The following is a 22225-nucleotide window of genomic DNA, read 5'->3' as shown; positions in this document are numbered from 1 at the left end:
TACATAATTAAAAAAAATTACATTAATTAAATTTACAAATGAAAATTTAAAATAACATTACAACTTAAAGTTAAAAAATAAAAAAAGACATAATTAAAATCTTAAAAAAATAAAAATGACATAATTTAAAATACAATTTTATAGAAAATCCTTGAATGAGGTTGTCTCACATCGAAAGTGGAACATAAAACATTTAAGGATATCTCTCTATAAAAGAGAAACATCCTTGAATGAGATTGTCCCACATCGAAAGTGGAACATAAAACATTCAAGGATATCTCTCTATAAAAGAGAAACATCCTTGAATGAGTTTGTCCCACATCGAAAGTGGAACATAAAACATTCAAGGATATCTCTCTATAAAAGAGAAACATCCTTGAATGAGTTTGACCCACATCGAAAGTGGAACATAAAACATTCAAGGATATCTCTCTATAAAAGAGAAACATCCTTGAATGAGTTTGTCCCACATCGAAAGTGGAACATAAAACATTCATGGATATCTCTCTATAAAAGAGAAACATCCTTGAATGAGTTTGTCCCACATCGAAAGTGGAACATAAAACATTCAAGGATGTCTCTATAAAATAGAGGCAACCAAGAATGAGTTTGTCCCACATCGAAAGTGGAACATAAAACATTCAAGGATGTCTCTATAAAAGAGAGACAACCAAGAATGAGTTTCATAAATTCGCAAGCCCATTAAATATATATGGGCTATTACGAATTTCTAGTATAAATTTATTTATAAAAATTGATTTTTATTTATAGAAAATAATTTTTATAAATAAATAATATTTTTTATATTTGATTTTTTTTTAAAAATTCGAATTTCAAAAATTTGAATTTAAAAAAAAAAAATCGCGCTGGGCGATCCGGGCGCTGCAATAGCGCCGAACGGACCGCCCAGCGCCACGCGACCGCCCAGCGCTGCGCGGTTTCTCTCTCCAATCGCCCGCTGGGCGGCTGCAATAGATCGCCCAGCGAACCGCCCAGCGCCGGCGCTCGGCTGGGCGGTCGCTGGGCGCCTATTGTGGATGGCCTAATTATATCGTAGTTGAACCAAATATGATTATAAATAAGATAGAGCTGGAATATCGAACAAAGGGGGTGTAGCTCATATGGTAGAGCGCTCGCTTCGCATGCGAGAGGCACGGGGTTCGATTCCCCGCACCTCCATCTCCCTTTTTCACTGTTTTTCCGGCGGCAGCGGGAAGTTCCTTGCTAGTGTGTGCGAGAAATGTATTTTTTTATTTAAAATAATTTATCATTTTTATTCATCAAGATAATCAGTTTTAACACTATTCACTTTTATATAAGAAACACAACTAGTTTTTTAGAGCTAAAGATGAGAAAGCTCCACAAAATATTGTTACCGAATAAACTTTCCCTAGTGACCTTGTACGATCTTATAATTTGGTTGCATCAAGTCCAATGTATCCCATGTAACGTAAGTAGGGATGTCAATCGGGCCTGCCCGTCGGGTTTCGGGCCGGTCCTACTCGGGTTGCGGGTCAATCGGGTGCGGGCTAATCGGGTTGTGAATTCTTTCGGGTTGTAAAAGTTCAACCCTAACCCTAAAAGCTCGGGTTTCGGGCTAGCCCAGCGGGTTAATCGGGTTACTACCGATAAGATTAACATGCTATCAATCCAATAAATAATGATGAAAATTAATTATATTCATAAAATGTAAAATATTTAATTATGATAAATTTGAGATATATGGTCAAACTCAATCATAAACATGATCAAATACTAATATTTGAAATATTTCGTAAAATTTTAATGCATGTTTTAGAAATTTAAATATTTTTTAAGTGAATTCGAAGTTTTTAATTTATTTATCAATTATTATATTAATAAAAATTCAATATATAATTTTATATTTAATATAAAATTGAAAGTTATTTTTTAGTTATCTATATTATAAAATTAATCAATAAAGTGTCGAATTAGGAGTAAAAAATAGAATAATAGAAATTTTATCGGGTTTTCGAGTCTAGCCCTAATGGGTCGCGGGTTAATCGGGTGCGGGCTAATCGGGTTTTACTTTTATCAGGCTAGAAATTTCCAGCCCTAACCCTATAAATTTGGCGGGCTATTCGGGTCAGTCCACGGGTTGCGGGCTACATTGACATCCCTAAAGTTAAGGCCGTTTGACCAAGTGGTACAACAAGGCAACGCATATTAGAGCTCCAAGTTGCATCGAGATTTTAAAAAATTATCAACTAATCCATTGTTTAATCTTCCTTGCTCATCAAGAACTGGCGTGGAATCTGTTTCTAAAAATTGAACTCAACATGCCCACTAAATAATAATAAACCTGGATCTTGACTTTGATAAATTAAAAACCAAGCACAGCTATCCAATCCCAAATCACAAACAGCACATGGCTTCATGGGCCCGAATCCGCCTCTGGTGGCGGTGGGCCGTCGTTCTCTGCGGCGTGGCCGCCCTCCTCCTCCTCCTCATCCAACTCAACGCCCTCTTCGCCGAATACAAGAAGGTAGCAAGCTTGATGGCTCTTCAGCCCCCCCTCCTATCCTTCCAAGAGCTCGATCAAGTCGAGTACCTCACCCTCCTCTCCCCTTACGGCCTCAAACACCCTCAAACCATCAACCTCAACCACGAATTCCTCATCGAATATTCCCCCGCCCGCTCCCTCTTCTTCCCCAGCTCCTGGCACGGCACCTTCGATCCAACTAACACCAACACAAACGCCACCACCCGCTTCTTCTTGCCCGAAAAAATCTGGCTCGATACCGCCGGCAACCCCATCCAAGCCCACGGCGGCGGCATCCTCTTTGATCACACCTATTTCTGGTACGGAGAGTACAAAAACGGCAAAACCTACCAAGCTGAATCCACCGGCACCGCCCGCGTCGACATCATCGGCGTCGCCTGCTCCTCCTCCAAAGACCTCTGGGCGTGGAAGTTCGAAGGGATCGTGCTGGCGCCGCATCCCTCCGACCCCACGCACGACCTCCACAAATCCAAGGTTCTAGAAAGGCCTAAAGTCATATACAATGAGAAAAAAGCAAATATGTGATGTGGATGCATGTCGATGACGCCACGTACAGCAAGGCCGCGGCCGGGGTGGCTATAAGCGACCAACAGCCGCGACATGACCGTGTTCAAGGACGAGGACGACGGCGCGGCTTACCTGATCTACGCGTCGGCGAGGAATAAAGAGATGCACATTAGCCGATTGAGCGAGGATTATACAGATGTGGAGAATGTGACGGTGAGGGCGCTGATCGGAATGCACGGGGAGGCGCCGGCGGTGTTCAAGCACGGAGGGGTGTACTACATGGTCTGATAAGGGTATTTCCCTTATCATTATGCCGGAGGCGATAAACAAGATAAAAGTGAAGTCCCGAGAGGCGGAATCCCGTCGACAACTTAAGCTTAAACAAAGTGCGTAAAATAAAACAGAAAGAAACGTAAATTCATAAATTCATTCATTCGATGATTGAAAAGAATAACAATGACACCTATTTATAATGCTAATTACCCTAACTTAAAGAACAGGAAAATATCCTAAACATATATGGAAAAGATATGACAAATTACTAAATAACTAATTAATAAAGATATGGGGATCTTCATATAGATATGCACGTATCAACTCCCCCACGGTTAAAATCCACCTTGCCCTCAAGGTGAGAACCATGACACAATGAAGAACATCGCGAACATAAGCTTTGGCGAGATATTCCCTCCTGGATCATACGCACAAGTCAGACCCCTTTTTTTCAATATTTTCATAATATGGCTGATTGCGCACTCCTTCTGAACCAATTCTCCAGTCTTTTGCTCTTCCATTTCCACTTTCAAGGTCGTGCTCTTTTATCTTGATTGCAACAAGGCTCTGAATCTCCATCTTATTTTTTCTCGGCTTCTCAAGCAGCACCCTTAAATATTTTTCCTTCTTCTCTAACTTAGATTTAAGATCTTCATATTTTATCCCTTTCTCGATCAGCTTCGAAAAATCCTTGTTAACCTCTTTTTCAGCAGAGTCATTCTCTTTCTCTTTCTGCTTCAACATCCTATTAAGTTCTATCAACCTCTTCTTCCTCGCACAAAGTTTTTCTTCACCATCGGGCAGATTCACATCCTCCTATTTTTTCCTTGAGCTTGAGACAAATAATGGGGTTGTCATCGGCAGCGGTTGCAAGGGCTGCCAAGGTCTTGGTGCGGCATGGTAGGACGGCAGCTCAATAGACGATGATGTGCTTTGCTGCTGCGGTGCTCCTTGGTGGTAAGGCTGCTCAGGCAGAGGGAGATCGTAGTGTCGAAGGTGATGGCTTGGCGGTTGCGGCCAAGCATATGGCTGACGGTCCGCGTGTGGGCGCTGAGTGTAAGGCTGATATGCCTTCTGCCAATCAAGCTGGTCGGGGTATGGAGCGGGTTGTTCCCAACCGGAGGGCCGCCACTCTTGCGGTGGGTCAAAGCAGGTCGGGAGTTGGGTTCGAACCGGTTGTAGCTGTCGAGGCGACGCGGGCGGGTACCCATAAGTGTTAGGATTTTGGTGATGGGGTTGCGGCAAAAAGTACGGAGCAGGCCCATACGTCGGCTGCGGCTGCTGGTAGTAACGCTCCAGTGGCAGGTATATCTCTTGCTGATAAGGAGCCGATGGTGGCTGGTAGGGCTGGTAAGGTGGCTGTGCAACGGCGTACAGCGGGGGGCCGTCCGGTGGGTCAGGCTCGGGGCGCAACGGAAGGAGTGTGGCTGCTGCCCTATGCTCATGCTCCCGTAATCTGGTCTCTAGTCGGGCATGCCAAGCGAGGATATATTCCAACATTGCAGCTATTGAATTCAGTTGCAAGTTTTCGGATGCTTGCGATATCTCCGGCCATGAACAAAGATTGACTTCGGCCATGAGTTCGAGGATGAAAGCACCAATTTGATAAGGGTATTTCCCTTATCACGATGCCGGAGGCGATAAACAAGATAAAAGTGAAGTCCCGGAGGCGGAATCTCGTCGACAACTCAAGCTTAAACAAAGTGCGTAAAATAAAACAGAAAGAAACGTAAATTCATAAATTCATTCATTCGATGATTGAAAGGAATAACAATGACACCTATTTATAATGCTAATTACCCTAACTTAAAGAACAAGAAAATATCCTAAACATATATGGAAAAAATATGACAAATCACTAATTAACTAATTAATAAAGATATGAGGATCTTCATATAGATATACACGTATCATGGTCACGTCCGGGTGCAGCGGGTGGCTGCCCAATGAGGTGACCGTGGTTTGTTCATTTTATTGCGGATAGGTGGAATCCGGCGAATTTGCGGGATTCGGGGTATTTGTGGCTGCCGTTGACGGTGTGAAGGCGAAGTTTGAGAGGTATGGGCCGTTTCCATTGTGGTCTAAAGTGGCCATATTTTGGCATGAGAGATTGGAGGGCTTCTATTAAGGATAATGGAGAGACTTATTAAGTATCTAAGCCCTTTAGCGCAGGGGATGATTTGTGAATCCTCTGTTTTCAACTCGATCTTTTATGTAATTTTTCATTTCAACGGATTATCAAAATATGGTACAGCTTGTAGCTACTATTGCTGGGGTAACAACAGGGAATGTGCTAAGCAATCGACTGAATCCCAAACGTTACATGACCGACCTAAACTAAGGCTCTGATACTGATGCATTGATTCACACCAGAATTCCACATTAGTACTGAATAGTGTGCTTTATGGGTCAAAGCCTCATGGTTTTATTCTTGGGGACACTTCCCAAAGGCCCCGACCCTAACAAATGCACGGTTTTGTTTTTGGGACACTCTCAAAAGGCGTCACCGTCACACGCTACGATGTAGGGGTTTGATTTTGCTTGCACATTTATTAAACATGAATAAAAATATACAACTCAATGTATTATGTAAAATAATGGAATCAGTTGTACATTGCAAATAAAAGGAGATGCAATTGAGAAGCAAGAAAGAGACAAGATAATATAGATAAGTTGTGTGTGTACAACAAACACCTTGTTGATTGATCATTCTTCCTCGACGATGGCTTCGATCCGGAGGAGGACGAAGCCGATGGCGACGCCAACGAGAGTGATGCCGTTCATGATGGCGGCGATCCGGAAGATCTCCGCGACCTTACTGTAGGTGGAGGTTGAGAGCGCCGCCGCCGCTCTTTCTCCCCTGCTTGCTTCAAAGAGCTAACTATCTTTGCAAAAGACTGGTCGCTGGTGACAGAAAGGCCTAATGATGCCACGTGGTTGTGTGCCTTGAGCCCTCCGAATGAGTGAGCCCGTTGATGTACCTCACTCTGGTTCGGCCCACGGATGGCCTGCTGGGGCCCACCACCGCCGCCACTGCCGTCACCGGAGATATAGCCGTTGCCATTTTGCTTGCAATCTGTTCAATAATCAATTAAATAATGAATGGTGTTATAATTAAGTGAGGTGAGTGAGTGAAGGAATTATGAATGAATGAATGAATGTGTGTTGTTACCTTTGTTTGATGCAAGAAATTTGGGATGACGGGAATTGAATGAGAGGAGGAGGAGGAGTTTGTATGGGAGAGATATGATGTGAGTGTGGATAAGGTAGTGGAGAATATGTGAATGAGGCTCATTTTATAAGTAGTTTCCTCACCTCTTACCAGTGGCTACAAATAGATTGACTTATTATTGGATTACTATTTGTACAAAGTTAATTTGTTTTTGCAAGTTGCAACTATTTTCCCTTTACCTAAATTCATTTAATAATTAACAAAAAAATTTAATGTTCTATTAATAATGTCCTAATTGAACGTATTGTAGTCTTAATAAATTATATTGTTATAAATATACATAGATATTTTCAGTAAGAAACACCTATTCCGTTTGAAATTTGAATCAACTGAATTGATTCAATCTCAAATTTGAAATTTCGACCAAATTTTCGATTTTTTGCATTGCACCAAAAGTAATTTACATGTACTAGTACTATAAATTTTCATTGGTAGTAGTAGTAGTACTATTTGTACTAAATTTTATAAGTACATTTTTGTTCTCCATCGTTTACTATTATGTCAACAAAAATGAATAAAACGAATTCAATATTTTACCTCTCCCAAAAAGCGTGTTGCAATTGAATCACAGCACTTTCTACCAGTTGAATTGAAATTGAATATTAGCACCTCAAAATCAAACCACTAAAATCTGTTGTAGCAGTTGTAAATGAACTTGCTTTCACCAGCATCCAATTCATGGCGCCAAAACGTTCTCAAAATACGCCTAGTTTATATTCAACTGAAAAAATGTCGCACACATCGATTCTCCAAAAGATCAGAGATATAAGGCCTCTGCATCAAGCCCACGCTCATATAATCGTGTCAAATCTCTCTGAAAATGTTTTCCTATGCAACAGGTTGATGAACGCATATGCCTCTTGCGGACTTGTATCGATATCTCAGATTATATTTTCTCAAATTTCGGACAAAAATTTGGTGTCTTGGACGATTTTGCTATCTGGGCTCACGAAAAATGACCGTTTCTTCGAAGCTGCTGAGGTTTTTAATGAGATGATGGCACTAAAAATTAGGCCGAATGAGAGAACAATCGCGACTGTTTTGCCTGCATTTGGAAAGTTAGGGAGGGTCTTGTTGGGGAAATCTGTACACTGTTATTGGAGACGGCGCAATTTTGGTGGTAATGTGTTTGTGGAAACAGGTTTGGTTGATATGTATTCAAAATTTGGGTGCATGAGGATTGCGAGGAATGTGTTTGACAATATGACTGTAAGAAATGTAGTCTCGTGGAATGCGATCATTTCGGGATACTCCAGTAACGGATATGGAGGAGAAGCGTTGCAGATGTTCAACTGGATGAGGAGGAATGGGCTGCCTGGGGATATTTTTACGGCGATGAGCTTGATTAGTGTGGAGGATTTCAGAGTAGGAGTAGGGATCCATAGCTTGGTGGTTAGAAGTGGATATGAGAATGATCCACTAGTTAGAACGGCTTTGGTGGGATCGTATATAAATGGAAATTTTGTTGATGATGCTTATAGTATATTTGAGGAGATCGGTAAGAAGGACTTGGTTGCTTGGACTTTGATGTTGAGAGGGTTTTCGAAGAGTGGAAATTGGAGAAGGACCCTTGAACATTTCGAGAGAAGATGATGGGAGAAGAGAAGATAGCGCTGGATTATGTATCTCTTATAACTAGGCTTTCGGCTTGTAGCTGTTTCGGAGCTTTGGAGCAGGGAAGGCGAATGCACGGTCTGGTTTTGAAAATTGGTTTGCAAGATGATCTCTTTGTTGGTTCAGCTGTAATAGATATGTATGCTAATTGTGCAGGTATGATGGATGCAAAAAAGCTTACTTTGGGGGTATGGTTAGTCTGAGAATAGAGAATGGTGCGTGTGGAACCAAGTGAGATCTGGTTATGCATGATTGGGGGGGTGGGGTGGTTGTTTGCCTTGGGCTTCTGTGTGGTTTTTTTTTTTGGGGGGATGTGGGCATGAAGCATAGACACTTCTTAAAGATGCCATTTTTGGCTTTGATTTATTTGAGAATGGACAAAATATCGATTACAGAAATGATAACATATTTTGTGTGGCGCTATTTTTTATTTTTTTTTATTTTTTTTGTGTGGCGCTACTTCCTCACGGAGTGTTGCGCGATGATAAATTTTCACACGTGTAAATTTCTAATTTCTTAACCACTCAAAAATATCAATAAAAATAATTCGATGACGACACATGTCATCCAGTTTGTGATTGGCAATGCCATGAAATTTCCCATAATCATCATACGCCGAATCAATACCGCTCACTCACTGTGAAGAAATTCCAATTCCAACTGTTCGCGTTGAGTAGAAGACTTCATCGGCATGGCGATCTCTCTTCACTTCTTCCGCATCTCAACTCCAACCGAGCTCCCGGTGCCAGGGACCAGGTTGTTCCGATGGCTGAGGACTTCCTCCCTCCGGTGCGCCGCCGGCGGTGATGGTGCCTCGTCGTCTGCCGTGGCTTCTGAATCTGCCGAGTTTGACGCCCATAGCTTTCCGTCGCAACTTGACGAGAGTAGAATTACAATCGGAAGGTTGGTTTGGGCTTAAAGAGGAGACTCTCCAGCAAATGAGCGAAGAGTTTACAAAGTATGTTGTTCTGAAATCCCCAATTTCTGCGTTTTTTTTATGACAACTTTTTATGTATTTGAGATTAATCTGAAGATTTATCGTTAGAAATGGATCTGTGTATTATGTTAATGCTGATTGACCCTGCTTTGACTTATTATACCTACTATTTTAGTAGCTTTTCTACAATAATGCCTTATATTTTAAGCATATGGTTGTATGCATATCTATTGGTTGTTTTGATTATCTATTGAATTTTTGGTGTGTGTGACCTTATTGTGATTTGTTTCAATTCAGGTGAATAATAAGAAATTGAAGGAGAATGGGAATGAATATACATGGGGGAATGTTACAGTGAAGCTTGCAGAGTCTTATGGATTTTGCTGGGTGGTGGAGCGTGCGATCCAGATTGCTTTTGAAGCTAGAAGACAGTTCCCCTCTGATAACATGTGGCTCACTAATGAAATGATCCACAATCCCACGGTTAATAAGGTTTGTTGTTTACTACTACTAGAATTGATGAAGAATGAACCATTTCAATTTGGTTGAATGAAAACTTCTTTTAGTTTGTTGCCTCTTTTTAATCATTTGATGTCATATGTGCTGTGTGTGTGAGCTGTGGTTTTTGAGGGTCTTTTTTTCTCAAATTTACTCTTATAGAATGCACTTCTTACTTTTGTTCGGTTAGAAATCTGTATTAGGAAAGAAGAAATGCTTGCGAGTTAATATAGTTAGTTATCTAACTTTCCATCTGCAGATGCTTGAAGATATGGAAGTACAAACCCTTCCCGTAAACGAAGGGAAGAAAGAATTTGAACTTGTTAATGAGGGCGATGTTGTGGTATTGCCAGCTTTTGGGGCTGCCGTCGAATGAGATGAGGATTTTGAGTGAAAAGAAATGTTCAAATAGTTGACACAAACTTGTCCATGGGTGTCTAAGGTACTTCCCTCTTCCCCACCCAACAGCTTTAAGAAGTAGTCATTCTCTTTTATGTTAACATGTATTAGTGTTTAATAGGTCTGGAATACTGTTTGATAAGCCACAAGAAAAAAGATTATACATCGATAATCCATGGTAAATATACTCATGAAGAGACTGTGGCTACTGCTTCTTTTGCTCGGAAATATATCATTGTGAAGAACATTAAAAGAGGTAAGTTGGAGTTTCTCCTTCATTACTTTTAAGCTGTGGATGTAATAGAGTGTTGTTGCTTACGTACACATGATTGTGCAGGCAACGTATGTATGTGACTACATCTTGGGTGGTGGACTTGAATGGATCTAGCTCTACTAGAGATGCATTTCTTGAGGTACGATGATTGTCACCTGCTGATTTTAGTCCATCTGCTTATGCTGGGATTTCATGTTGCTTGCTTCTTGTGCAGAAATTTAAGTTTGCAGTATCCAAGGGATTGACCCGGATAAGGATCTTGAGAAAGTTGGTATTGCAAATCAAACTACTATGTTAAAAAGTGAAACAGAGGAAATTGGTCAGTTGTTCATCACCCCAAAGCATCTTGCTTAAACCGTTTCACCATGTGGCTTCATTGCTAATTCTGTATCGTGTAGGAAAATTAATCGAGAGGACCATGATGCGCAAGTATGGAGTCGAAAATACTACTGACCACTTCATGAGTTTCAACACCATTTGTGATGCAACTCAAGTAAAATCTCTCCCTAGATGCTAGTATTTCTCAGTTGTGTGCTTTCTTGTAAAAATTGGTGTAGAGAGGGATATACATATAGTAGGGTCTATCTAGACTAGCATCACTCTTATTTAACCATACTTTGTTATATTTAGGAAAGGCAAGATGCAATGTATAAATTGGTTGAAGATAAGGTTGATCTGATGCTAGTGGTTGGGCGGATTTAACTCAAGTAACACTTCGCACCTACAAGAAATTGCAGAGTTCCGTGGAATCCCATCGTATTGGTGTGACAGTGGGAAGAGGATAGGCCTGGAAACAAATCAGTCACAAGCTGTTGGTATGCCTTCTAATCTTTCTCTTATGAATGTGTTTGAACCTTGATGATCGTCGTCTGAATCGTTCTTCACACAGCATGGCGAGTTGGTGGAGAAGAGAATTGGCTACCGGAGGGTCCTATTAAAATTGGTGTTACATCCGGTGCATCAACTCCTGACAAAGTGAGTTTGCTTGGTACTTATGCATCTGCCAATATGTTTTCTTGTGAATATTCTCATCCAGTTTTTTGTTTTTTTTCATCCAGGTTGTTGAAGATGTTCTGAAAAAGGTGTTTCTCTTGAAGCGCGATGAAGTATTGCAAACGGCGTAAACTGGTTCGTGATTCCACATTAGCTCGAAAAAGATCAACACAGTTAGGTGAGTGGAAGTTCGTTGCTAGTTGTGTATATATATATATATATATATATATATATATATATATATATATATATATATATATATATACAGAGTTATAGTCTTAATTGTAAACTTTGAATGTGAATGGTTTTAATAGGAGGTAGCTTTGATAATTATCGAATGTATGTAATAATCTTATCAAAGCCAAATACAGAACGAAAATGTTGTAATGTTCAGTTAATAACAAGGAGATTAAGTGGGCTTTGAAAACCATTATTGGGATCCTTTTAAATTATGAAAATTATTTATAGTTACAACGACCACCATTTATTCTATTATTACAGTCGTTTTTTTACTTTAAAATTTCTCAAAAGCCAACTACTATTATTTGACATTTTTATTTATTAGAGAATGTGTTTTTAATATAATTTCTTAATCTTTGTGTCTAAAAGTTTTGACTCAATTTAGTTGGGACTCAGGAAGTATTTCACTAGAAATTACTCCTAATTTACTAGTTCAAAGTAACATTAATAAATATGACCGAAATACTATAATTAATTTATAACCATCAGCCGGTCAATTATATTGGACAATTTTTTTTAAAAGAAATACTATAAGAGTAAATATTTAATTTTAATATCGTTAGACGAAAGGCGGCTAGCTAGTCAAGGATTTGAAAGACGAAAAAACACACAATTTAAACATGAATTTGACTTTCTTCCATCTATATTTTCCAATTTATTTCAATCCTTTAATATGTATTCTTTTAACAATGATTAATATAGTCTCTTCAATTTAGTAGTGCAGTAGTATTTGTACAATTTATTAAAGTTTAGAATTTAAAAATCCATTACCGTCATCATTTATAATAATGAAACATTTAGTTTCCAAAAAAAAGGAATATGGAGTTAAAAGAAAGTACGAAATTAATATTGACTTCGAAGTCAAGTGATTAATCAAGAGTGCTGATTTTTTAATTATATCAATTAAATTCTAACTGGCGGCGTATTTATTAGGTTTGGTCGAACACTAATTCTATACGTTTGAAAATGAGTATTTAATATGTTTGGCGGAGTAGCCACGCTAGCAACATTTGAATAGAATTTAGACAAAAAGATAGACAAAAATGACCTACGTTTTTTGTGCTTTGAAGTCAAATATATTTATATGCATATATTAGTGAACTAGTCTTTCTAAACACCTGCACTTGCCAGTTGCCACATGCTACTTGAGTCTCTATTAATTATAAATACATGATAAACATATATTGACTGATCATGTGCAACTGACGGTATAGTTGCAAAAACTATTAATAAGCACACACACACACACACTATTAACAAAGTGTTTAGCAACACTATTAATAACCATTAATAAGCGCACACACACACATTAACAAAATTATAATGTCAGCCGCTCGTCTAATGTGATCTAGAGGCATTAATGTATCACTTACCTATATAGGAGTATTTGTGAAAATATGACTACTACTATGGGTATTGTTGCCGGAAAAGTCCATTAGCTATACGATGGAGTTATTAAATTGATGTTTTTTGTTAGGAACTTAGGAGTTAGGATTGTGTGGGTTGTAAAACTTAAAATTCTCATTTAAGTTTATGTTGAATCGAGAAATTAGTGCAAGTGTTTCGTAGATTAGGTAAAGAGGTTTTTTGTAACTGTCTCGATTACAACTCTCAAAAATTGATCACTCAAATTGAAGTTGTAAGAAAATAAATTTAGCTCTTTCATAATGGCATTGGCAGGGTATAATTGCTAGCGATATAGTTATATGTTTTTAATGAATGGTAGTACATGTGATTAATTTGTAATTTTAATATATTAAGCTATACTTGTAGAAAACAATACTCCCTCATGCCTCAGTCATCCCACTTTATGAGTCTCAGTCACTTTTCTGTAGGGCTGACAATTTTTAACACGACACGAACCGGCACGAAATTAATGGGTTTGAGTCAAAGCTTAATGGTTCATGTCCTTATCGGGTCGACCTGTTAAGGACACAAAAATTTCATGTCGTGTTCGTGTTATCCGTTAAGAAATAATATTATAATATTATTAATTCTTATTATTTTAATTTTGTTAAATTTTTGTTGGATTTTGTTGAATTTTTGTTGGAATTTGTTACTAAGAAATTATTGATGTTTTAATGTTTAGATCAGAATTTTTAATTAGCAATTGGATGTTTTTAATAGGTTTAACCGTTATCAGGCCGTGCTGTTATCGAGTCGTTATCGTGTCATCTCATGTACGTGTTGTTATCGTGTCGTGTTGGCCCGAAGTGGTTCGTGTCGTTAATGGGTTCCTGTCGTGTTCGTGTCTGAGGGTAGCGGGTTGTGTTCGTGTTCGTGTTTGAGGTTTTCTTAACGGGTCGTGTTCGTGTTTGTTGTTATCATGTCGACACGATAACGACCCAACATGCACGATTTGCCACCCCTACTTTTCTGCATTCATTTTATAAAATAATAATAATAATTAAAGTAGAGAAATGGTAAAATAAGAGACAAATTTTCTTAAAATAAGATGAAAGGAGTAATTAAAAGTTGGATTGCATATACTAATATACCAGCTTAATAAAGGATGTGTTTGACAACTAGTCTTACAAAGAATAAAAAGATACCGTAATTGTTATTTAAATCACATTTTTATTCACTTTTAGTCGATCCTATAATTTATAAAAACTTACTTATCTAATTAAAATCAAAATTACTTGACAAATAATATGATACCGGCGTTTTAATTAACACTCAAATAGAATGATAATGATACTTTGTTCAAACCAATATTGTTTTGTAATCACGTCATATTTGATTTTATCATATTAGTTCTGATTTTGATGATTGAGATAATTGCCAAAAGTTAAAAGATATCTTAGTTGAAATTATAAAAAAAATAAAAATCTAGATTTGTTTCACAATACGCTTTACCTTAAATTCAGGCAATTGACTAAAAATTGAATTCATACAAAAGTTCAATTATTTTGACCATTGCATGATGATAGCTGCTCTGCTCTAGCAGTCACACTTGACACATTTAACAATTTAAATTTCTCCAAACAAATTAAGAATCTGCCAGCGTCAAACATCGTGTTTCGTGGAATCACAGATATACGAGAGCGACAAATACAAGAAAATTTGGGAAATCAAATCCAATTAAAAATTACTAATAATCGTTTAATTAAGTTTAGTTGGCGAATATGCGTCAGCATTTACAGACAGCATTAAATAAATGCAACTCGCCAAAAACGAGCTCATTCAATTAATCAGGCAACAGATAAATTGCGCAGTCCCACTGCAATTCGCCAACAATCCACCCCTTCCCATGGCGATCTCCCTGCAGTTCTGTCGCATCTCGACGACGACTGAAATCCCCTTGCCCAAGGCCAGGTTTTCCCAGCCGCGGAGGCCTTCTTTCCTCCGCTGCTCCGCCGCCAGAGGTGGCGATGCCTCCTCCTCCGCCGTGGAACCTGAATCCGCCGATTTTGACTCCAAGGTTTTCCGTCACAACCTCACTAGGAGTAAGAATTACAATCGGAAGGGGTTCGGCCATAAAGAGGAGACTCTCGAGCAAATGAGCCAAGAGTTTACGAGTGTGACTTCCTAGATTTCTCCAATTTCGCATTTGTTTTTAGTTTGTTGGACATAAACGTGATTTTTTTAGCTTTATCCGTTCAGGAATCTAATTTTAGTCTGTTAGTGCTGATGAATTGATGATCCTCTGCGTTCGCTTACCTACTATTTTTAGCGATTTTATGGAATAACGCGATGTTTTGTGTATTTGATATTTTTACAAATTGACTATGATTTATGATGTTTTTGGTAATTGATCGATCATTTTCTGGATAATTTCAGGTGATATTATTAAGAAATTGAAGGAGAACGGTTACCAATACACATGGGGGAATGTTACTGTGAAGCTTGCTGAAGCATATGGATTCTGCTGGGGAGTCGAGCGCGCGGTTCAGATCGCTTATGAAGCTAGAAAACAGTTTCCATCTGAGAACATCTGGCTGACTAATGAAGTCATCCATAACCCCACGGTTAATGAGGTTTGTTGTTTACTTCAACCTTCTTTTCGATATAGAGGGTTCCATTCAAACTTGTTTATGTTGATTGGCTTGTAGCAATCCCTGTGCATTTCATGGTTCAAAGGTCAAATTTTCTCATGAAGGATCTATCTTTTGGGCGTCAAATTTTCACGGCTCTGTGCATTTGTATATAAGAATCTATTAACTCCAACCTCTTGCAGTCTGATCAGTAATAAGCACTTCTCTATTTCTAAAACCTCTTCTACTTTTGGATTGCCTTGCTCATATCACCAGTCTGAGTTTATATATATTTTGTGCTTGTTTGAGTTGGTGTGTGTTTAAGGCCTGACCCTTGATGGTCTTTGATGTCAAGTCACGCACTATTTGGAAGACAGAATTTTTAATTAATCGACATAGTTACCAACTAATATTTTCACCCCAGAGGCTTGATGATATGAATGTAAAGATCATCCCTCATCTCGATGGGAAGAAAGAATTTGATGTGGTTGACAAGGGTGATGTGGTGGTATTGCCTGCTTTTGGAGCTGCTGTTGATGAGATGAGGATTCTGAACGACAAGAATGTTCAAATAGTTGATACAACTTGCCCATGGGTGTCTAAGGTATTCACCACTTTCCTACCCCTAACTGCTATTTGAAGTTTAATTTGCTATGTTAATTTATACATGTTTCTGTTATAAGGTTTGGAATACTGTTGAAAAGCACAAGAAAGGAGAGTATACTTCTATAATCCATGGTAAATATTCTCATGAAGAGACTGTAGCCACTGCTTCCTTTGCCGGGAAATTTGTCATTGTCAAGAACATGAAAGAGGTAGTTTGAAATCTCTGTTTCATTTGTAGTTCTATATGCAATAGATCACCAGCATATTAATGGACATGATAACACACTGCAGGCAACATATGTATGTGACTACATCTTGGGTGGTGGACTCGATGGATCCAGCTCTACTAAAGAAGCATTTCTTGAGGTAGGCTTATTATAACGCACTAATATAGAATTTACTTATATGCTTGGATTTCATGTGACGTGTTTTCTCTGCAGAAATTTAAATTTGCAATATCCAAGGGATTTGACCCTGACACGGATTTTGAGAAAGTTGGTATTGCAAACCAAACTACTATGTTGAAAGGAGAAACAGAGGATATTGGTCAGTGATCATCTGCAGTATGATGCTTAAATTTTTGCACTATGTGACTTGCATTGCTAATACTTTTATTCTGCAGGAAAATTAGTTGAGAGGACCATTATGCGCAAGTACGGGGTGGAAAATGCTACCGAACACTTCATAAGTTTCAACACTATTTGTGATGCAACTCAGGTAAAATATTTCTCTCAATAAATTGTTATTTGCTACTCTTGTATAACTCCAAGCGTTGCCTCTTATGCACTATTGGGTTTTATGGACTCAATGACAGTGCAATTCCTTCACTTGTTTTGGGATCCAAAAGACTGCTTATTCTTGTGTGTATCAGTATGTGTGTGTGCATGCACTATAGAGAAATATCTGAAAGTGCTTTTATTGTGGTGTATCCATCTCAAATGTTTATTTTCAGAACACATGACAGACAGAGCTGTTATTTACATATCATTCAGCTCAACACATTTTGCTTTGTACCTATATTTAGGAACGGCAAGATGCAATGTACAAATTGGTTGATGATCCGGTTGACCTCATCCTAGTCGTTGGAGGATGGAACTCAAGTAACACATCACATCTACAAGAAATTTCAGAATTGCGTGGAATTCCATCATATTGGGTTGACACTGAGAAGAGGATAGGCCCTGGAAACAAAATTAGTCACAAATTGATGGTATGTCTTCTTATCTATCTTATCTCATGATTGACTCTGAGATGAAAATTTATCTTTAAAACTCTAAATGATTCTCAATGTAGCATGGTGAGTTGGTGGAGAAAGAGAACTGGTTGCCAGAGGGTCCTGTCACAATTGGTGTCACATCCGGTGCATCCACTCCTGACAAGGTGAGTCTACTCTGTTCTTGTTTCCCATACCAAGCCACAAACTCATTTGCAACTCGTGATAACCATCTTGATATGGGATTCCCGGGCATCTGCATCTCCCTCTGATTTCACGCGTTACGATTATGCCATTCTTGCAAGTACGCTTGCTACATTCAATGATATGCTAATATGCTTTCTTTCCTTTTCTGTGTTATCTAATCCAGGTTGTTCAAGATGTTCTTGAAAAGGTTTTCAAGTTAAAGAGCGCGGAGCTATTGCAATCGGCTTAAACTCTGCTACACGGTTCAACATTGCTGTGATCAGTTGGAATGCATTCGTTGATTAATCAGAGTAGTAGCGCATCTTGTTTCCCTGCTCTGTGTAAACCATATGTAGATGTCTGTATGAATATCGCGTAAACTAAAGTTCCCTGCCTTCCTTTCTACTCAGATGCGCTCTCTCTGTAAGGAAAAGTATGCGCGAATACTAAGTGTTGATGATAAAGAAATTTTAGCACGTGTGATAGCATGCTCTGTGGCTGTAGAAGCAGTAGTTTTGTTCTCAGTTACTTTTGTAATAAACAATCTGCTAGTTATGGGGAAACATGATATCGAGTACTACAAAAAATAATGAATATGCTATGAGTGACATGAAAATCACGAATTCGCGAAGTCGTTTCTTCAGAGTCATAATATTGTAAGACATAAAAGAAAAGGAAATAATAAAGTGAAACTTTAAAAAGGAAAAACAATTTAGAGCAGGTAAAAACGGCCCAATCCAATTCTTGAATAAAATCAGCTAAAATCCATCACCCCAAAAATATGTGGTCTGCAATTCACTTTCAAATATGACCAATCGAACATGCAGAAACGTGATCGTCTAAAGATGACATCCGTATTTCCTACTCCATAACAAAAGCTGAAATAAAAAAAAAAAAACAATTCTGAGATAATAGTTTTTTGCTGTTATCTGGCGCCAATGAAGCTTCACTGCATTCAGTCGCCGGTAGTGAGCAGCATTCCTCGGAGCCTGCCGTTTGAGAAGCCCTTTTCATGTGGCCAACCTGTTTTCAGTCTGACCGCTGGTAAGAAGGCCTGTCTCCATGCCAGGAGGATTAGATTTCTTGATTTCGGAGCTCGATCACCAGGTAGTTACTCTATCTTTCTGACTCTCTGTGATTTAGGGGGGTGAGTTGTGGGGAAACCTTTTTGCTTGATTTGTTTTTTTGAAATTCGGAATTTTGTTTTTTTAGGGCTCAATCTCTTTTCCAATAGAATAACAAGAGTTAGGTATTTTTGTGTGGGGAAATATCAATGCCGCCTATTTTAGAGTTTCTTACAAAATATCTACTTAAGTTATTGTTGAAATGTAACTATTGCCAAATTTATGGCAATTTCATATTGTGGAATTTCTATGATATTTGTTTTATGGCCATTCTTCCTAAGTTATATCCCAATGAATGTAGAAGTGAAAGGTGTTGGAATGGTGCATTTGACAACTAATGTACCTTGTTTCTGTTCTCTTCTGTGAAGGAATCACAACAATCAGATCACAGGCGCAATCTGCCACACCGAGTAATGCAGACCAAAAGGATGGAAATCTTGTATTTGTCGCAGGGGCTACTGGAAAAGTTGGATCACGAACTGTGAGGTGTGCTTTTGGCTTATCTCAATGTGAAGCTGCAGCAATGTAGGCGTATTAAAGATCCGTGTTTCTGAAATATTTCGTTTTCCTGCAGGGAGCTCTTAAAATTAGGAGTAAATGTTCGAGCTGGTGTTAGGAGTGTTCAGAGAGCTGAACCTCTTGTGCAAGTATGAGTTCTATTTATTAAGCTTCATTAACAGCATGATATTTGCAAACTTATTATTCATGAAAATATTCTCTCTAAACAGAGTGTCCGGAACTTGAAACTTGAGGATGTTGCAGGAGGCACTCAACGTAAGCTTGTGGATGGCTCGGGAGATAGTTATTTTGCTCCCCTAGAAGTTTTTTTTAACGATTTATATGTTATACATGGCTATATGCAAGTAGTGAAATTATTTATGTTACTTTGGTCTTTAGCCCAGCTATAGATAAGCTTGAACTCGTGGAGTGTGACTTGGAGCAGCTGGACCGGATAAAGCCAGCACTAGGCAATTCATCAATTGTTATATGTTGTATCGGTGCTAGTGAGAAGGAGGTTCTTGATATTACTGGACCTTACCGAATTGACTACCAGGCTACCAAAAATTTGATTGATGCAGGTAAAATAAGTTCTAATGATACACAGGAATTTATTGCTATAGTCTAAGTATTCCAAATTTTGAAGCCACGTGTCTAAACACACAGAAATAATATGCAAATGACGCCCAAAACAAAACGGATTTTCCTTTTGTTCTTGCCATCATTCATTAGGGACACAATCTCTTGATTTCTTAATGATGTATGCTTATATAGTAGCAGTCTCAGTTGGGGTTTCTAACCTTAGGGTTATCAAAGACTTGATATTGTCAGCATCTTTTCCTTATGCTGTCGGAAATCTGTCATGTTAATATAAAAAGATGCTATAGTGACGTCGGTTTTCCATGCAGCAACCTCTGCAAAAGTTGACCACTTCATTTTGGTCACATCTCTGGGAACAAACAAAGTTGGATTTCCTGCTGCTATCTTGAAGTAAGGCTTTTCCTACATTTCAACATCTTAGTGCAGATACTCTTCTATAGGCTGCATAGCAGAAATTTCCAACGAAATCTTCCGTCCTTTATTGATTCTCGCCTTTCCTTACATGGCAAAGTCTGTTCTGGGGAGTCCTTATATGGAAAAGAAAAGCAGAAGAAGCACTCATTGCGAGTGGTCTTCCTTATACAGTGAGTTTCTCCAGTGCACCTTTAGTACATAGCAAGATAAAGATGGTTAATTTCTTTCATATAAACTTTCTCATTGCACAAAATTGTTGCAGATAGTAAGGCCTGGAGGGATGGAGCGGCCTACTGATTCGTTCAAGGAAACTCATAATGTTACCTTATCAGAGGAGGATACTTTATTTGGCGGCCTAGTGTCAAACCTGCAGGTTATATTCTTTCGACATTTTTTCAGTTCACAAGATACCTATAAACCGTATCTTTAGGGTAATCAAGTAGAATGAACTTTTTTAGCATCAGCAGTAATGTGCTTTCATGCTCTTTCTCGATGGCTGGTCTTCTTGTATTATGTAGTCGGCAACAAATTTTTATACCCTCAGTTGATTACAAACTGCACGCATGTTTTACTGGAATTTGTCGACTCATGATAAATAACAGGTAGCAGAACTACTGGCATTCATGGCAAAGAACCGCAGCCTTTCTTACTGTAAAGTTGTCGAAGTAATTGCAGAAACTACAGCTCCTTTGACTCCTTTCGGAGATCTCTTGAAAAAGATACCATCTCAGAGACCAGATTACAGTGTTAAGGTAACTTTATTCAATGTTCCTTTGTCTGCTTGTATTTGAGTTATATAGGACTTAGCAAATTCAATTTTTGTTTAAATGATTAACGTTTAGAAAATTTATCTGGCTGCTAGGAACGAGATGAATCAGATCAATCACCGCCTGTTATTTCAGACAGCACTCCCGCTGTGGAAGAACCTAAGCCCGCCGTGGAAGAACCTAAGCCTGCCGAGGAAGAACCTGAGCAAATTAAGGCAACTAGAGCAACACCTCTGTCTCCCTATGCTGCGTGAGTTTGCACTAGCGTCTACAAAATTTTGTTTTTTGCTTTGTGCTATTTTTCATCGAAAATCTCTTCTTATAGCTATGAAGATCTAAAGCCACCATCATCTCCCACTCCTATTGCGAGCACCGGTACTGGTTCCACCAAGCCAGAGATCACACCAGCTGCAGCAAGTTCCACGCCATCATCAGTTGAAGCCGGTTCTTCAGAGACATCAATAAAAGATGTGATTCCTCAGACTGCACCCAAGAAACCACATGCCTACTCGCCGTACATAAAGTAAGTCCATTTGGCCATAGCGTGCAGGATGATTTTTCATCTATCATATATATTGCATTAGCATTTTCTTGATATAATCACCATATTTATCTTAATTACCTTCCGTTCTCGGAACTTGATCCTTTCCATTAATCGTGCAAGTTCCTCTTAGAAAGAGTCTCTGTTTGTGAACCACTTGATTTGTTTGGTAGTTATGAAGACTTAAAACCACCCAGCTCGCCAACTCCAACGTTTAGTAGTTCAAAAAAGGAGACTCCTGTAGAAGTGGAACCACAGCTCACTGGGGGGAATGATGTCCCAACTTCTCCTTCTCCTAGTTCGCCAACACTGTCTTCAAACAGCGAACCTGAAAAGCCAGTTGATGAGACACCAGAAACCCATACTGAACCAAAGGCCAAACCCCTATCACCCTACACAATGTAAGCACATTCCTATTGTTTATAAAATATTCCCAAGCAAAAAAAGAAAAGAAAATGTGATTAAGGAAATCGGTATATAGAGGAATGCAGCGTAATAGTTTGCGTTTGTGTTGATGAGCAGGTATGAGGAGATGAAACCACCGAGTACCCCAACACCTTCTCCAAACTAAGCTCTGAGTGTGAGTGAAAAGCTTCGGTAAAGAGGTGCAGGTTTTGCATTCTTTTTTCAGCGCACACACACTCTCCCCCTTTCAATGACTATTTGAATGAGAGATCATTCTTTGTCTAAATAGTTACTTACTATGTGATTCTGAGCAAGTTGATGATGCATCGGCTATGTTTTGAGGTGATTAATGCCATCTGTAATTCTCATTTGCATCGTGAAGATTTCAAACCATTTTCTGTAA

General features: G+C 38.8%; 3 protein-coding genes, 1 non-coding gene and 2 pseudogenes across 4 annotated transcripts; all 6 read left to right on the top strand.

Annotated features, from left to right (window-relative positions):
- The first annotated feature begins 1106 nt into the window (after positions 1-1106).
- TRNAA-CGC lies at positions 1107-1179 on the top strand. Its single transcript has one exon. It is a non-coding gene; the product is annotated as a tRNA-Ala (tRNA).
- A 1210-nt stretch (positions 1180-2389) lies between these two features.
- LOC121752639 lies at positions 2390-3049 on the top strand. Its single transcript, XM_042147755.1, has one exon. It carries the CDS (start codon positions 2390-2392, stop codon positions 3047-3049), a length of 660 nt encoding a protein of 219 aa, XP_042003689.1.
- Positions 3050-7198: 4149 nt separating this feature from the next.
- LOC121752638 lies at positions 7199-8385 on the top strand (annotated as a pseudogene).
- Positions 8386-8716: 331 nt separating this feature from the next.
- On the top strand, positions 8717-11681 carry LOC121750490 (annotated as a pseudogene).
- A 2978-nt stretch (positions 11682-14659) lies between these two features.
- Positions 14660-17961, top strand: LOC121752087 (4-hydroxy-3-methylbut-2-enyl diphosphate reductase, chloroplastic-like). Its single transcript, XM_042146969.1, has 10 exons — positions 14660-15012; positions 15275-15471; positions 15893-16072; positions 16152-16283; positions 16366-16440; positions 16515-16620; positions 16697-16791; positions 17099-17284; positions 17368-17454; positions 17658-17961. The coding sequence occupies exons 1-10, from the start codon at positions 14745-14747 to the stop codon at positions 17721-17723; spliced, it is 1392 nt and encodes a 463-aa protein (XP_042002903.1). The 5' UTR covers positions 14660-14744; the 3' UTR covers positions 17724-17961.
- Positions 17962-18298: 337 nt separating this feature from the next.
- LOC121752086 (protein TIC 62, chloroplastic-like) lies at positions 18299-22225 on the top strand. Its single transcript, XM_042146968.1, has 13 exons — positions 18299-18580; positions 18966-19083; positions 19172-19244; positions 19326-19371; positions 19500-19676; positions 20004-20085; positions 20207-20279; positions 20372-20482; positions 20712-20861; positions 20972-21126; positions 21202-21399; positions 21591-21818; positions 21940-22225. The coding sequence occupies exons 1-13, from the start codon at positions 18412-18414 to the stop codon at positions 21986-21988; spliced, it is 1629 nt and encodes a 542-aa protein (XP_042002902.1). The 5' UTR covers positions 18299-18411; the 3' UTR covers positions 21989-22225.

Source organism: Salvia splendens, chromosome 10 (assembly GCF_004379255.2).
Source record: "Salvia splendens isolate huo1 chromosome 10, SspV2, whole genome shotgun sequence".
NCBI lineage: Eukaryota > Viridiplantae > Streptophyta > Magnoliopsida > Lamiales > Lamiaceae > Salvia > Salvia splendens.
The sequence above is the reverse complement of the archived record's forward strand: the minus strand, read 5'-3'. Positions and strand labels throughout refer to the sequence as shown.